Genomic DNA, 16,344 nt, shown 5'->3' on the forward strand with positions numbered 1-16,344 from the left:
TTTTCTCCTGGCTTCCACTTTTTCTCACACAATACTTTCAGCTCAATCTCCAATCCCACCTAAATTCCACTACATACTATCAATCACTAACTCTGAAAGTAAATTTTGAAATGTACTGTTTCCAATTCTTAGTTTAGCCTTTGACAACGGTTTCTAAACCTGTCTTCCATTTGAAGCATTAAACCTTTGTTCAAAATAAATGATACATTTTCAGTTCATTTTAAATGCATTAATTATTTGCCATTGTGCAAGGTTTAGACACTAATTGCTGGTCACCTTAATTAACTTTGCAAAGAGTTGGAACTTGGAGCAGTGACAGCAATGTGTTGACCATGGAGATGTCCTGGGAAGTGTTGCATTCAGGGAAAGTGTTATTTTAAAGATCTGAAACTGCCCTTTATCATTTGAACCTTTTACAATTTTAGACTTCCAAGTAAGATGGTAATACAACTCCATCTCTTTCAGTGCGGTACCAGAGTGAGGGGCGATGGATGGATGTGAGCGATGAGGAGAGTTGGAGAAAAGGCTGAGAGTGGTGTGGGTACTGATGCTTGTGGGAAAGGAACTTAACTATTCCTTTACTACGGCGGCGCAGTGGTTAGCACTGTTGCCTCTCAGCGCCAGAGACCCGGGTTCAATTCCCACCTCAGGCGACTGACTGTGTGGAGTTTGCACATTCTGTCCGTGTCTGCGTGGGTTTCCTCCGGGTGCTTCGGTTTCCTCCCACAGTCCAAAAATGTGCAGGTCAGGTGAATTGGCCATGCTAAATTGCCCATAGTGGTAGGTGAAGGGGTAAATGTAAGGGAATGGGTATGGGTGGGTCGCGCTTCAGCGGGTTGGTGTGGACTTGTTGGGCCAAAGGGCCTGTTTCTACACTGTAAGTAATCTAATCTAGTTTACAAGATCATTTGTGCACAATGTTATGATGAAGCCTGTGCCCTCGTGACAGTTAGCAGGAATTTCTGTCTGCATTGCTCTTCGAATGTTCCCAGCCGCTAATTGCCATTTTCATGTCAGAAACAATGCTTTGACATATTTGTTGGGTAGCACAGTAATGCTGATATCTGTGGTAATATTCTAAATTTTAAAATAGTTGTGCAAGTAACAGTGTACTCAATACCTGTTTTCAATGGAAAAAAAGAAGTGCTGCTATATTAATTACTTGTGGCCCAAGGTGGTGAACAATTAATGGTTAAACCTTCCATGATGACCAAATGATTTATGTATCTAAAATGAACTGAAAATCTATCATTAATTGCCAACAAAGGATAGCAATGCTGCAAATAGAACACTGACTCAGAGGCAGTTGCCAGGGATCAGAGTAGGTATTTTTCATACACTAAGAGATGGAACTGACATATTCATAGAAATCATTCTTGCGTGTTTAACGTCTTGAGGCACCAGCATTGAAGGGTAACCTGTAACCTGGGGCTGTCTACTTTTTTTTTAAGTGGTGAGAATACATGTTTCAGTCTGTATTTTCTTGTGGATCGGTCAGTCTATATACACACATGCATATCATTCTAATTTCCTTTAGTTTTGTGCTGTAAGACCTGGCATCACTTGAGCATGCATGATGTGACACAGTACCAATTCACTAAGTCCGTCGTCCATTTGAAATACTTTACTGATAAAAATATTTACAGTCTTAGCTCCAATCTTATTAAACATTCAGATGTTGATAAAATGTTATGATGCCATCATTGATGTATCATAGACTTGGATCACATTTTAATTCAAGTATTTATGTAAAAACACAACCTACCTGTTTAAAGCTGTACTTCAAAGCCATTTACTTCTCATATTGTGGATCTGTTTCAGTCCCTGGAAAATGTTATGCGTCACCCAGAAGATAATCAAAATCAAATCCGTGAGTTGGCACAGACACTGACTGACGGTGAGATCCTGGATGAACTGATCAATGAGAAGCTGGAAACATTCAATACTCGCTGGGAGGAACTCTTACAACAGGTAAGATGGCTGCATTGCTATTTGTTCAAACACTTGATAATCCTTTAGTGGTAATACTAATATCCATGTATTTTACAGGAATACATGATACTGACCGTATGTCAATCAAACTAAACCTTACTGAGAGATGTCTTATTTTTCCCAAAATCTTTTCTGATATGCTAAGTTTGTGCACTACCTTGGGTGTCTGTACAGTATGGATCACAAACTATTTGCAATTAAAGAATGTTGAATATTGGGCCCGATAAGGGCCAAGAACTGAAGCAGGCAAGAGACTAAAATGCCAGTGTGGGATAGTGAGCTAACCACTTTTAGAATGCGAGCAGGTTTAATCAAGGGGCAAGTGGGGATCCCTGACATCCTGCAAGATTCATTAACCGTGGTAATGAAGAGCTCATTCAAACCTTGCCGAGAGCCCTGCTCTGAAATTTGACAGGGACACGGAGATCACTTTGAACAGACCACGTGAATAGATGCAAGGACCCTCGAAGGAACCAGTTAAGGTCACTCAGTATCGTTTGGGCTTCACGAAAGCGTTCAGAGTGCAGTGAAACTTGACCATCAGGCCACGTGTGCAATTAGCCCAGTGAAGGTTGCGGGCAGAGCAGGCAGTAAGCTGGTTTGGAAGGTTTCTCACTTCGAGGCTGTAGAACACAATGGAGAACTCATATGAGTGCAAAGACGGCAGCAGCTGCCAATTGGAACATAACACTCTGATTGTGGGTCAAATGGTTATGAAAAGCAAGCCCCTTCACAGGAAGAACAAAACTCTGAACATCAGGAGTGCAGAGGAGAGGAAAATTCTTCCCAGCATTGGATCTACTGGTGAAGAAGGAGCTAACCTTCTCCCAGGTGAGTGTGACTTGCCAGGCAGACAATTACAGGCATATATGCTGTTTTCTCTGAAGCTCTCAGAGTTCAGCTGAACTGGAGCTCCCTCCCTCATGGTTCATTTATCCTCCCCCCTTCACAGTACCAAAATGTTTAATTCCCACCCCCAATGTTTCTGCTTTCATTCTGCGAAACAAGGGAAATGTCTTAAGGTTCCACCATCACAGTAATAACAGGAGGTTCAGGTGGCTGTCTTCTCCTGGCAGTAGTTACATGATGCTCAGAAAGACCAACAGAGTACAGATCACGTCAGTGTCACGCAGTCACCCAGTCAGTGCTCTGCCCTGATGGGTTGCTCTCCATTCGATGCAGTGCTACTCTCATGCCCTCCATAAGAGGTCGGTGCAGCCTGCTCTTTGGCCCTGCCTGTAGCTGAGATGCAGGTGGTCTCCCTTTCTGAGGCTGCTGCTACCTGTTCCATTGCAGGGCCAATCGGCATTCTTGCATCTTACTGCTTCGATTCTCTCACAGAACATGGGAATGTAAGAGTTAGGAACAGAATTAAGCCACAGCGATTGATAATACTAGCATTCTCATCTTCTGCCGTGATAACCTCAACCCTTGTGTAATGTTCTGGATGGCTGGAGGGTGGAATTCAGGTGTAGTGCAACTTGCATTTTCCCAGAAATCCCTGTGCCATCAATATCCCTTCCTGATCTAGGCTATATAAGTATGTAAATCCCACATGCATTCCAGTTGCTATTGCTTTAGGTACTCTATTGACTACTCCCTCAGTGGAGAAGCTAATGCTTTCAACGCCCTGGGTGCAATGAAATGGATAGAATTGTGCATTCTTCCCTCAACACCACACTGTCTCGGGCAACTCTGACTTATCTGGTGCTGCTGGTCTCGGCTCAGCCACGTTTCCGAGAAAACCTGAGGTGTTGCATCTGAGCCCAACTGAGTAGGGCTGTGTCTGCAATCCATTCTGTAAGGCCTCTCTGACCTCCTTTTGGAGGCCCATGGTCTTGAGGGAGACCTGGAGGTTTGCTTTGCTTCCCTGAATGAAGCAGTTGCTCTGACTTGGGCTCCACGCCTCTGCCTCACCTGAAACATAGAGTAAAATCCCTACAGTGTGAAAGCAGGCCATTCGGCCCATCAAATCTGCGCTGATCCTGTGAAGAGCAGCCGACCCCCATTTTCCATGGCTAATCCACATAGCCTGCACCCCTGGAAACTGTGGGGCAATTTAGCATGGCCAATCAACCTAACCTGCACACCTTTGGACTGCTCTAGGAAGCCCACACAGACACAGCAAAAATGCACCAACTCCACATAGGCAATTGCCTGAGGCTGGAATTGAACCTGGTCTCTGGGGCTGTGAGGTAGCAGTGCTAACCCTGAGCTACCATGCTTCCCCTGAGTTGCCATGCCACAGATAGTGAAGCAGTGAAATGTCAGCCCCAGGTAAAGGCTATCATGGTCCACTTAAATCAGACCCTTGCACCCCATCCACCATTGTGGCCATCCCTGCAGCTGCTAACTGGCCATCAAAATCCAAGCTCACAACAAATAAGGGAGCACCCAAGTGAACACTAAGGTTGCAGTTGTTTTCGCCAGAGAACCAAAAAGTGCACCTGATATCCATTAACATGACTCGGCAAAACAAATTCCTGTCCATTGTAACAGTTTTGGGTAAGGAAAAAACTTGGGCCCATCTTGCTCACCTTTGACCATATTCCCTTTGCTGCGAATTTAACAAGCCTGCACAAGACACAAATGCTATGCTAGTCTATAATTTTGGGCAGGAGTAATTCTTGACAGACTGGAAGTCTTGTGGCAGAGGAGGTAGCTTCCTCCCTCTGAACTGGAAGCTCTGGATTCAACTCCAGGACATGATAGCCATGGAAGATACATTCATAATGCTGCACAATTTCATCCATGTGATGGAAAGCAATTTGGAAGTGCTAACATCACTGTCTAAAGTCAAGACTGCCTGCATGTTGTGACAGAAACTCCAACTCCTTGGGGGAATCTAAGCAGTTCAGTTGGCTCAATGGCTGCTGTGGATCGGTTAGACGTCAATGGCACAAAGCTTGATTCCCATTCTGCCTGGATTGATGCAAAACCTGGTTCTTTGCCCGAATCATGATGGAGATCACAGCTCTATCTTTTCTAACCTGCTCTGCCCCTCTCTCCTCCCCCCACCAAAACCACCCCATGTGATGTGTACCAATCTATTCTAGTGAAGCACTTGTTGAAGTAAATAACCTAATCAGGAGTTAGCATGAATGAGATAAAGTTCGAGTCATAATTATGATGGCAGAGTGCAAAGTTGAACCGGTGAAATGGGAACCAGTAAACATGTCACAAACTGCCACAGTTAGTGGTCACCCAGTTATTTACAGTAAAACCCCACTGAACAGCCGTTTCTTCCATTGTTCTTGGGCTCTTCTTAATTCCTCAGCTATCCTTGCAATGGTAAAACAATATCTAATTCACTGGTAGCTTTTGGTTGGATTCTTGGCTTTGATTTATGTTTTACTGATGCCTGTTGAGAATGTTCAGAACAATTTTACGTTAGAATGATATTGAGCCTAACAGTTTTCAATTCTTTAGTCTTCAACAGCCCCTAATGTGGACAATATAGGTTTCACAGATAAAAGGAAAGTTTTCAAATTTGTACCAGATGTACAAATGTTTTAATTTTGTTAACTAATATGACTAATTTTAAATAAATTACAAATCATCTGTTTGATTTCAGTGGGTAATTTTAATTTGAAGTTTGTTAATAAACAGTAAGGCGATACCTCTTTTACCATTTTGTTTTTTTCTCCATATCAATTGCTTTACAATGTTTGACTTTATCCCCATGGTCACTTGGATTAATGATGCATGCGGAAGGGTTTGTCCAACAGGAGGGTGCTGATTCTGTGGAATGATCTGACTGCTCATTTTCAGCAGCCTGTATAAAAATGATCACTGACTGGTCTCGTCCTCTCATTTTAGGACTAGAATGTAAATTTTTGTAACCCTTTAAATGTCTTCACAAGATTTGCATTTATTGCAGTTCAAGCTCTTGTATTTTGTTTTTGTTGATCATTTCTAAGATAGTGAAGTTCAATTTTCTTTTGAATTTATGCCCACTTTATTACAATTGAATGTTTTCACATTTGCTTGTTAAGTAACAAATAATTTGTTTTTGAACATTTATACATTTTGAGTTGATTCTCTGGAATGGTACACTTTTCTATGTTTTATCACTCACAAACTCTGAAGGCAAGTGGTATTCCATGTACATGGAGCACTCTTTCTAGCCTGTTACCATACTTCAGGTAATTTTCAACTTTGACAGACATGGAAAACTGGCATTTGTGAATTGACAGCTCACGACAGCATATGAAAGGAAGATTCAAAAACATCATTTACCACTGCTTACACCTTACTGCCCTGGCCAAGTTGAAATGCCTCCTCTTGCTCTTTCACCCCAAATCTCAGACTAACATTCACCTGAGGAAGGAATATCGAGTGGAAGCTAAATGAACAACCTGTACTTGAGACAATTTCTTGAATGTATTTTAATCAGTCCCTTTAGGAAAAAAAAATTATTCCATAGCCTTACTTTAGTGTCGCAAGAAAATCAGCAGAAAAGATGTGCTAATCTGAAATTTGCACACACAAACAATGATTTGAAGGTATGAAGTAGACATTGTAAATAACAAGCATGCTCAGTGTGATATAAGGTCGACGTTTCGGGCAAAAGCCCTTTCATCAGGAATCATCAGACAGATTCATTCCTTGAAGTAAATATCACACTTCACAGGACATTGCAGATACCTGTCTCTCTCTCTCTCTCTCTCACTCTCTTCATGTCAAGCTTGCTGTCCATCTCCAACGCTGCATAAAAAACTTTATTCCTGATGAAGGGCTTTTGCCTGAAACGTCGATTTTGCTGCTCGTCGGATGCTGCCTGAATTGCTGTGCTCTTCCAGCACCACTGATCCAGAATCTGGTTTCCAGCATCTGCAGTCATTGTTTTTACCTCAGTGTGATATAAGACTAGCCCTGGTATCCCACCTATAAATCAACTGATTGCAGATTATTGGTGGTCCTATTTTCATGTGAACTAAATGAAATTATTTTGCAGTTTCTATATCAGTATGTAATAACTTATTCATATTTAGCAAATATTTAGAATGCTGTGTTATTTTTAACAATTTTTTTGATTACTTATAACCTTGTAAACCAATTTCTTTAATATTTTCTTACTGCACTGATCAACTTAAAATGGATTGGCAGAAAACAGTAAATAAATAAAAATTAAAATTTTCAACCACTCCTGAGCAGACCTGTTACAAATTGATTGATTTACCTGAAATGAAAATCATCAAGTCACAAAAATCATGACTTCACTTGCATAGGTTAATTATGATCCAAGTTATTGGCCCAAGCTGAATCTTGGATGGAAATACATGGGAATATGTATGAGTAAATTAAGCAATATCCTTTAAAATTGGAAAGAAGAGATATTTGCACACTGATGTTTGGCTTTCAGCTGTACCACTTTACTCCTTTAACTATTGGCTAGAGATAGTTTGAGGATAGACATTCTGTGCCTTCTGAGAGGTGGGTTCAAGGACCACATGACTGCCATCATCCTCATCATAGTGTGGTACTTATGATGTTGCTGCAACAAACTATTTGTCATGCGAGTGGATGTTGAAATTCTGTACAAGATTCCATAAACTGAGTCAGCCTATAAGCAGAGGTATCAGAGCATAGCAGAGCAAAGTGAGGGATAAACATAGCCATCAACTTCTGTCATGTTTTGATTGTCACACATTTCATTCAGCAGAATAAAATGAAGAGCTATAGATGTTGCAGTTCTGAAAAGAACACAGAGAACACTGTCAGCTGGACTGGCAGCATCTGTGGAGAGAAAATCAGAATTAATGTTTCAAAGCCCCAGTGACTTTCCTTCAGAACTGAAAGCAGCTGGGAAAAGGTGACTTGAGTGGGGGGAAATGAGTGAGTCGAATAGATGGAGAGAATGCCCAGAGAATGGGAATTAAAAGAAAAAGCCAAAAAGAGATTGTTGATAGTAAGCCAGGAGAGAAGTAATTGCTGAATGAATGCTAATGGATTGTGTGAATAGTTGAAAATGAGTTGTCTGTGCTCACAGCAGCCCATACAGACAGATGCTTGGGTTATGGGAATAAACAAGAAGAAGCTGTTCACACTCTCAAATTATTAAACTCAACCTACACTTTATTCAATCTAGTTGACTGTATTCACTGCCCACAATGTGTTACCTCTACATTGAGGAGACAAAACACCAATTAGATGACGACTTTACAGAACACCTCTGCTTTATCCATAAAAATGACCTGAACTTCCACTTTCCTGTCACTTCAACATATTGCCGTGTTCCTATGCCAACATTTCTATGTTGGGCCCACTGAAGTCATCTAGTGAAGCTCAATGCAAGCTGGAAGAACAACACATTGTCTGCTGCCTTCAGGACAGTTAGTTCAGAAAGATTGTAGTGGAGTAGGACACTACTGACCCTGAGCCTCGTATGCTCCATTGGCTTTTCCTTTTGTTTCTTTTCTTTTTTTTCTCCCTTCTCTTATTTTATTTTTCTTTATTTTTACTTATGTTTTGTGAAGGAGCTCAGTCATAGCCGTGGTGGCAAGTGGGCCCAGCAGCTCAGACTTGTGACAGCAGCGAGTTTGGCTGCCAGTGGTTTCTGCATCGTAGTTGGTGCCAGGAACACCACTGAGAGCTGCTACGGTGGAGGGACGTTTGTGTTCCTGGTGGCATCTGCGTCTCTAGCAGATTGAGGGTGGCAGAGATGGGTTTGGGCCCAATATGGGACCAGGCGGTGTCAGTAGCAGCTGCATCAGCGAGGTAGGCCCAGAGCAGATTCATGGCGGTGGCAGAGTCGAGTTTGGGCTGGTGCGGCACCAATGGCATCCACATTGGCAGGGTCCATCAAGGACCCACAGTGGCGAGGGCATCGGTGGAGGTACGATGGCATCAAAGAGTGGCACATTTTGTTCCAGTAGTGGCATGGTGAAAGGGACGTGGCCAATGACTGAGCATTTAACAGGAATGACTGGAAAGTTGGACATTTTCTTTTTTCTTCATTTTTCTACCTTTATATTTTAGGATTACTTTTCTTGTTTTAAGATGGCACCGGCGACACAGTACAGCACTTTTCACTGTATGTTGTAACAAGATACATGTGACAATAAATAAATCAAACTTTGTCGTTTATATAAATGATTTGGATGTGGATATAGGAGGTATGGTTCATAAGATTGGACATGACATCAAAATTGACTCTGTAGTGGACAGCAAAGAAAGTTGTCTCAGAGTACAATGTGGTATGAGAAATGGCAGATGGAGTTTATATTAGATAAATGTGAGGTGCTGTGTTTGGGTTTGGCAAATCAGTGCAGGATTAATACACTTATTGGTAAAGTCCTGAGGAGTGTTGCTGAACAAAGAGATCTTCAGGTGAACACTCAAAGTACCTTGAAAGTGGAGTTGCAAATAGACAGAATAGTGAAGCTACTCTCACAGTTATTGGTCAGTGCATTGAATATTGAATTTGGGTGGTCATGTTGCAGCTGTACAGAACATTGGTTAGCTCAGTTTTGGAATACTGCATTAAATTCTGGCCTCCCTGCTATTGAAGGGATGTTGTGAAAATTGAAAGAATTACAAGGATGTTGCCAGGGTTGAAGGGTTTGAGCTGTAGGGAGAAGCTATATAGGATGGGGCTGTTTTCTCTGGAGAATTGGAGAATGAGAGGTGACTTTATGGAGGTTTATAAAATCATAAGGAGCATAGATAGAGTGAACAGTCAATGTTTTTTTTTTCTTCCAGATAGGGGAGTCCAAAACTAAAAGGCATAGGTTTAGGGTGAGAGGGGAAAGTTTTAAAAGGGACCTAAAGGGCAACTTTTTAATGCAGAAGGTAGTGTGTGTATGGAATGAGCTGCCAGAGGAAGTGGTCGAAGCTGGTGCAGTTACAACATTTAAAAGGCAACTAGATGGGTACGTGCATAGGAAGGGATGGAGGGATATGAGCCAAATGCTGGCAAACAGGACCAGATTAATTTTGGTTATCTGGTCAGCATGGACGAGTTGGATTGAAGGGTCTGTTTCTGTGCTGTACAACTCTCTGACTCTTAATCATCATCGAGTTTGACAAGTTCAAAGCATGTACACCTTTCTCCATGTTTGTTGCTCACTCCCACATCTCCACAACCTATTCTGTATCGGTTGCTCCAAACCTATTTTCAACCATTCACACTTCCTGTTAGCACCCATTTACCATTTATTTCTTTCCCAGCTTAATATCAGCAAGCCCTTTGTCTGCTTTTCTTTCTCCCTCTGGGCACTTTTTCCAACTATTCACCTCACTACTCCTCACCCACCTCTACCCCGTATCATCAACATAAAAAACACCTTTTCCTGGCTGTTTTCAATTCTGAAGAACAGTCACGGATTTCAAAACATTAATTCTGCTTTCCTCTCGACAGAAGCTGCCAGACCTGTTGAATTCCTCCAGCAATTACTGCTTTCATTTGATTCAGTAGAAAGCACTTTCCTGCTTATGATCATTGCTAATTCTTAAGTTAGAATACTATTTGTCTTATTACCAGTAAGTCAGTAGTTAATTTGGGTTCTTACACTTCAAGCTGCAGTAGACTTGAGATTATATGTTTTAATAATTGGTCACGTATTCAGGAGACCACCTAATGGTTATTGCAATGCTGTATGATCAAAGTGAAAGTGGTAAGTGAACTGAGCATAACACAATTTTAAAAAAATTGTGGAACTAAAGCCACTGAAATTCAATAGCCATTCCTGTGAAAGCTGTAATGGTAGGGAATTAATGCATGAGAAATCGCTTAGTGCACAAGCTGGTAATCCTGCAGCAAACAAAATCAATTTTGCTTAAATATACTGAGAATCTTCATCTCTCAAGTTCATTTGGTACAATATCTGAGTTACAAAACCAAATTTCCCAATCTTTGTCAAAGTGCAAATTTAAAAGGGGAAACATTACTACATCTATTTACTTTTAGTTTTATCACCATAGTGTGTGGTTCTTTTTCACAATGAAGCTTTGAGATATGTAACAACTTGTCTCATACATCTTAAATGTAAAAAAAATTGCAGGACAATTCAATTTTTTGTATCTGCTGAATATACCATGTTTTGGGAGCAATTCTTTGGTTTCACATTGTGAACCCAGTAAAATCACGGCAAGTGTTTGACCCTGAACAATGTGGGCAATAATGAGACAGTGTCGAAGACATGGTGAGAATGATAAATGAGATTCTTGATATTGAGGAAAAGATATCAGATTTTGTGGAAAAGATTTCAATGGCTAGATGAGAATCCCACCCATCATCCCTCGTTCTGTTTCCCCAGGCAATAGAGGGAAATGGGATGGAGACAGTTCCTGATGTGCAAGTCAGGTCGAGGACCTGGAAGCTGCAGCCACCCATGGTTGGCCAGCATTCCGCAACATCTCAACTGACACTCCATGGGCAATAACCACCTGTATCTTGCATCCATGGAGATTGGCATTGGCCAAGCACCAACCTCATAACATCAGCAGGGCACCTCTCCGACTCATTTAGAATGCAGTTCACCTCTCCATTGCTGCATTTTTGAACTCAATGACAATTTTGTGCCAGTGCTGCTGCCAGGCTAGTTTGTGTACTGTGGCGCACACCCATCTCATGCGTGAGAACAGCGTGCATCTAAGAGCTGTTGGCTTACGTTCTTCTTGCTCATTATTTTTGTCTCTACTGGGATGCTTGCAGCATCTGTCTTGTTACCTTGCACATTGGCACCTCACTCAAAACTTACAGGCTGACAGTGCATTTGTCTTGAAATGTACATGGAAAGCTAGGCATCTTGCCATGGTTGCCAGCAATGATCAGTCAAGATGTGAATATGTTGATGAATGGTATCTTACTCTATTCATATCACACCTGCATCTGGTGACAGGAATGTACTCTGCCAATAGGCAGAATGGATTTCAAGCAAATGGCCAGGTCTTCAAGACTAAGGGTGTGGCCCACAGTTAAGGGGGACTGTGAGAGAGTCCCATTATCATTAGTTCAAGGGCATCATTTGAACTTCCTTTCCCCCTCGCTACACCTTGCGACAGGTCCAGGCTCCTCAGCTGAAGGTGGAAGGAGCCTGCCCTATACTGGAATATTTTGGTGTTGAAGGGTTCGTTGGGTGTGCTGAGTGTCCTGGCCAGATGCAGGCTCATGTTTGTTGGTTTAATGAAGGAATGCGATCAAATTCCCTTGACCACACTTGCCCGTCTTCCTATTCGTGCTGAGCACCAGCACTAATGCGGTAGAGTGTAGAACTAAAACAAAAACAGAAATTGCTGGAAAAGCTCAGCAGGTTTGGCAGCATCTGTGGAGAGAAATCAGAGTTAACATTTCAGGTGAGGTGACCCTTGCTCAAAACCTGAGTGTCAAGCTGTCTGTATCTCCAGCTATCACGGAGTACTTTGCAAGACCTAGCTCTCCGTGGAGTTAGCCAGCCAGACACAGATGCTCGGCCAACATTGTACAGATGGCATTGGGAAACTCATCCAACCTTCAATCAAATTTCCCAAATGTTTCCAATAGACCTGCCTGATATTTCTGTGTGTTCATTTTAATCAAGTAATTACTGACTGACACATGGGTTCTCTCCTGCCTTGGATGGCAGTGGTTAAATTGCCGCCACCTTGGAGCATTTCTTCCTCTGGCAGCTGTGGAGAGGTGCTTCTGACTCTCCTATAGGTAACATAGTCAGTGAGGTATCTACATCTGAACTGGTGGAGGGTGCATGAGTAAACCTCACGATCCTCTGAAAGGTCCTTCTTTTTGCTCCTGAGTTGAAGGAGGGTATGTTGACTGGTGGGTCGCTCTCTTCAGGGCCGAAGCAATGTAGATGCCATTCATAGCTTCTGAAGGCAAGAGACAGAATAAGCTGAGCAATGAGGTTGAGGTTTGGGCATATTAAAGATACATTGATACTGGTGTGGCAATGGGAGAGCAGGGCAGCAATGCAAAGGGTGAACAGACACCCTGCCACCCATCTTTGCCTTCTCTGTCCTGTTGTGGCCTGCTTTCTCCTTCAATAAGGGCAGGGATTGAATAAGATACAAGTGGCTGTCACAGCTGTCACTGTTTGTGCCGGTGAGGGAAAGTGGTGACATGTTCCGAGTGAGAAAGTAGGGAGCACAGAGCTCCGTCCCCACCAATCAACCTAACATCCTCTGGTCCATAAGCACCACTTTCCAGTGGCCATCCATTTCAACTCTCCCCTCCCACTCCACTGAGGGCATATCCATTCTGGGCCTCCTCCACCCACAAACTGGAGGAGGAACACCTCATCTCCAGCCTCTGAAGTCTATAACCATACGACTTCATTTGAATTCACCAGTTTCCAAATCTCCCAATCCTATTCAGATCCACCCCTCCAACTGACCTACCTGTCCATTTTCCTTCCCACCTATCTGCTCCATACCTCCCACTGAACTATCACCATCCCATCCTACCTTCACCCATCTATCGCCATCCCACCTACCTTTCCCCTAGCCCCCTTCCCCCTCCGCCGTCCTGAAGAAGGGTTATGCCCAAAACATGCACTCTCTTGCTCTTCAGATGCTGCCTGACCTGCTGTGCTTTTACCAGTGCCATACTTTTTTGACTCTAGCATACAGGAAGAGGGTGCAAGGTTAGTGGTCTCTGGGAAGGTCAGGATAAGAGCCAATGGAGAAGATGCTGTGTGGAAATGGTAGACCGTGAGCCTGTGAAGAAGGTGGGTGCAGTAGCAGAGGGAGAGTGTCATGTGAGGTAGCAGCATGAAAATGGCACTACTGACCCTTTAATGAATGCAGAAGCCCATGTGTTTTGTTCCTGCATTGCTTGGTGTTCCTCGAGACCACACTGATCCAGCTAAAATCTGGTGCCATGGTCTCCTCTGGCAGCACTGAAGAAAGAGTTCCCCTGCACACCACCATATCCACCAGCCAAAAAGGGTTCTAATTTTCCTCCTTTCAGCTACCTCCTTTGTAATTCTTCACCCACTTGAACTGGGAAGGATTGTATTTGAACCGATGGATAGCTGGAATTAAAAAATGGTGCCAGTGGTGAAAAACCTGGAAACACTTCTCTAAAGTTGTAAAGTTTATCGGAAATCTTGCTTGAGCCCACAGAGGAAATCTTCCAAGCAAGTTGCTGAAATTGAACTTAGTCACATTGTGGAGAAAATTCACCCCAAACTGTCACTGTATAAGGAGAATAACTATAACAATCAGTATTGTATTCTTGTATTTGTGCTTTGTTTTTTTTCTGAAGATAGTTGTGCTTGTAAAGGAAAAGCTTACCTGTGCTGTCGAACAAGTATTTGTATTTGACTGGCATTAATGCTTCGTTTGCTCATTCATGTTGCTCACCTGCAGCGTATTAATATTAAGGGTAAAGCTGCAAAAACAAATGTACATTTCTGCTGGGTTGATATGGGATGAATTCCCTAGTTCAGGGATGAAAATCATAAATGGTTCTAATGGAACTTAAACTGAACATCATCGAGTGGGCTAGCAGCAAACAGATGTCTTTTTGTGGAATTATTGCTGACTTTTTCTATCACTGTGCTGAGGGTTAGGAGAAATGATTGGCTCTGTTAGATATATCTCTGGCTGTAAAGCTTAAAATCTGCACAGTGAAACTGGCCACTCCGATGCTCAACCTGTTCCAGTACAGCTGTGACACTGACATTTATTCAATAATGTGAATAATTGCTAACAAAGTGCAGGATTAGTCTAACTTTGCCAATTACTGTTCTTTCCAATCATCAGTAGAGTGATGCAGCTCATTAATAATCTCATAAAATGTCATCTGCTTGCTAGTTGCACGCTCACTGATATTCAGGTCAGGCTGTGCTAGATCTAGTAGATCTGGGACATAAATAAAACACCAAGTGTTGCCCAACCACAGCTAACAAGGGCAATTGGGGATTGTATTAGATCCAAAGAAGGGGCATACAAATTGGCCAAAAAAACTCAACAGACTTGGAACTTGGGGACAGTTTAAATATTAGCAGAATAGAACAAAGGAACTGATTAAGAGGGGGAAAATATAATGAGTGTAAGCTTGCAGGGAACTAATTTAAAAAGCTTCTGTGTATATGAAGAGAAAAAGATGAGTGAGTACAAATGTAAGTTCTTCGCATCAAAAACGGGGGATGTTCTAATGAGGGAGAAAGAGATGGAAAACCAATTATTTTGTTTCTGACTTCACAAAGCAGGGCACAGATAATGTCCCAAAGATAATGAGGAACACAGAGTCTAGTGAGAGGATGGAAGTGAAGGAAATCAATATGAGAAAGGGAGTGATACTGGGGAAATTGATGGGATGAAAGGCCAATAAATCCCCAGGGCGGTTTTGGTCTCCTTACCTGAGGAAGGATGTTCTGTCTATGGAAAGGGTGCAACACAGGTTTGCCACACTGCTTCCTGGGATGGAAGGACTGATGTATGAAGAGAGATTGGATCATTAGAACTATGTTCACTGGAGTTTAGAAGAATGAGGACGAACTCATAGAAACCTACAAAATTCTAACAGGATTAGACAGGCGCAGGAAGGATCATTTCAATGACCATTGAACTAGGGACCCAAGTCTATGGTGTGGGCTACTTTGGACTGGGATGGGGAGATACTTCTCCGTCCAGAGGGAGGTGTGCCTGTGGAATTCTCTGCCATGGCGGTTGAGGCCTGAGCATTGAATGTTTTCAAGAAGGAGTTAGATACAGTTCTTGGGGCTAAATAAATCAAAGGATATGGGGAGAAAGCGGGAACAGACCTTGATGGTCTGTCATAATCATATTGATGGCGGAGCAGAATCAAAGAGCCAAATATCTTGCCTCTCTGTCTTTCCTCTGTTTACTCAGTCCCAGATCAGATCTCAGCCTTGCTCCAAAGAAGATTCAAGAGCTGCATGCATTGACAGCAAGACAATCTATGATCAAGATTGTCATCAGCAGCTCTGGAAAAAATAGTATCAAAGAGAATTTCCATGATCTCAGGCTGTCCCTCACCTCTTTCCTACCCCTAATGCCTCTCCCTATACTGCAAAGTCCTAATGGTCACATCTGCTGTATTTGCAGATATTGTTGCACTACTTAACAAAGCTTAGGGAGCTGCCTTTTTGAATCCCGAGCTAACAGAGGTGGTTGCAGATTCTATGCTGTCAGTGTAGCACAGTGCTGATGTCGTCGACATAAATGAATTTAATACACGCCGTGATGTCAAACATTTCTTCCGCCGCCTCTGCCTCCGCCTCCGAGCTTACTTTCACAATCAGGATTCCCGCCCACCTTCCGAGGACCCCTTCGCCCACCTCCAACACACTGCATCCACCTAGACACCCCGCGCTGGCCTATTACCTGCCCTCGACCTCTTCATTTCCAACTGCCGCCGGGACATTAACCGCCTCAACCTGTCGA

The 16,344-nt window shown here is 42.7% G+C and overlaps 1 protein-coding gene across 5 annotated transcripts in view; it reads left to right on the top strand.

Annotated features, from left to right (window-relative positions):
• Positions 1 to 16,344, top strand: part of dmd (dystrophin) — a 2,012,228-nt gene that overhangs the window by 980,227 nt on the left and 1,015,657 nt on the right. For all 5 annotated transcript variants that reach the window (XM_043700735.1, XM_043700733.1, XM_043700734.1 and 2 more), the window contains one exon: positions 1,822 to 1,971. In XM_043700735.1, the coding sequence (XP_043556670.1) occupies positions 1,822 to 1,971 (150 nt within the window). The remainder of the gene's footprint in view (positions 1 to 1,821; positions 1,972 to 16,344) is intronic.

Source organism: Chiloscyllium plagiosum, chromosome 12, assembly GCF_004010195.1.
Source record: "Chiloscyllium plagiosum isolate BGI_BamShark_2017 chromosome 12, ASM401019v2, whole genome shotgun sequence".
Lineage (NCBI taxonomy): Eukaryota > Metazoa > Chordata > Chondrichthyes > Orectolobiformes > Hemiscylliidae > Chiloscyllium > Chiloscyllium plagiosum.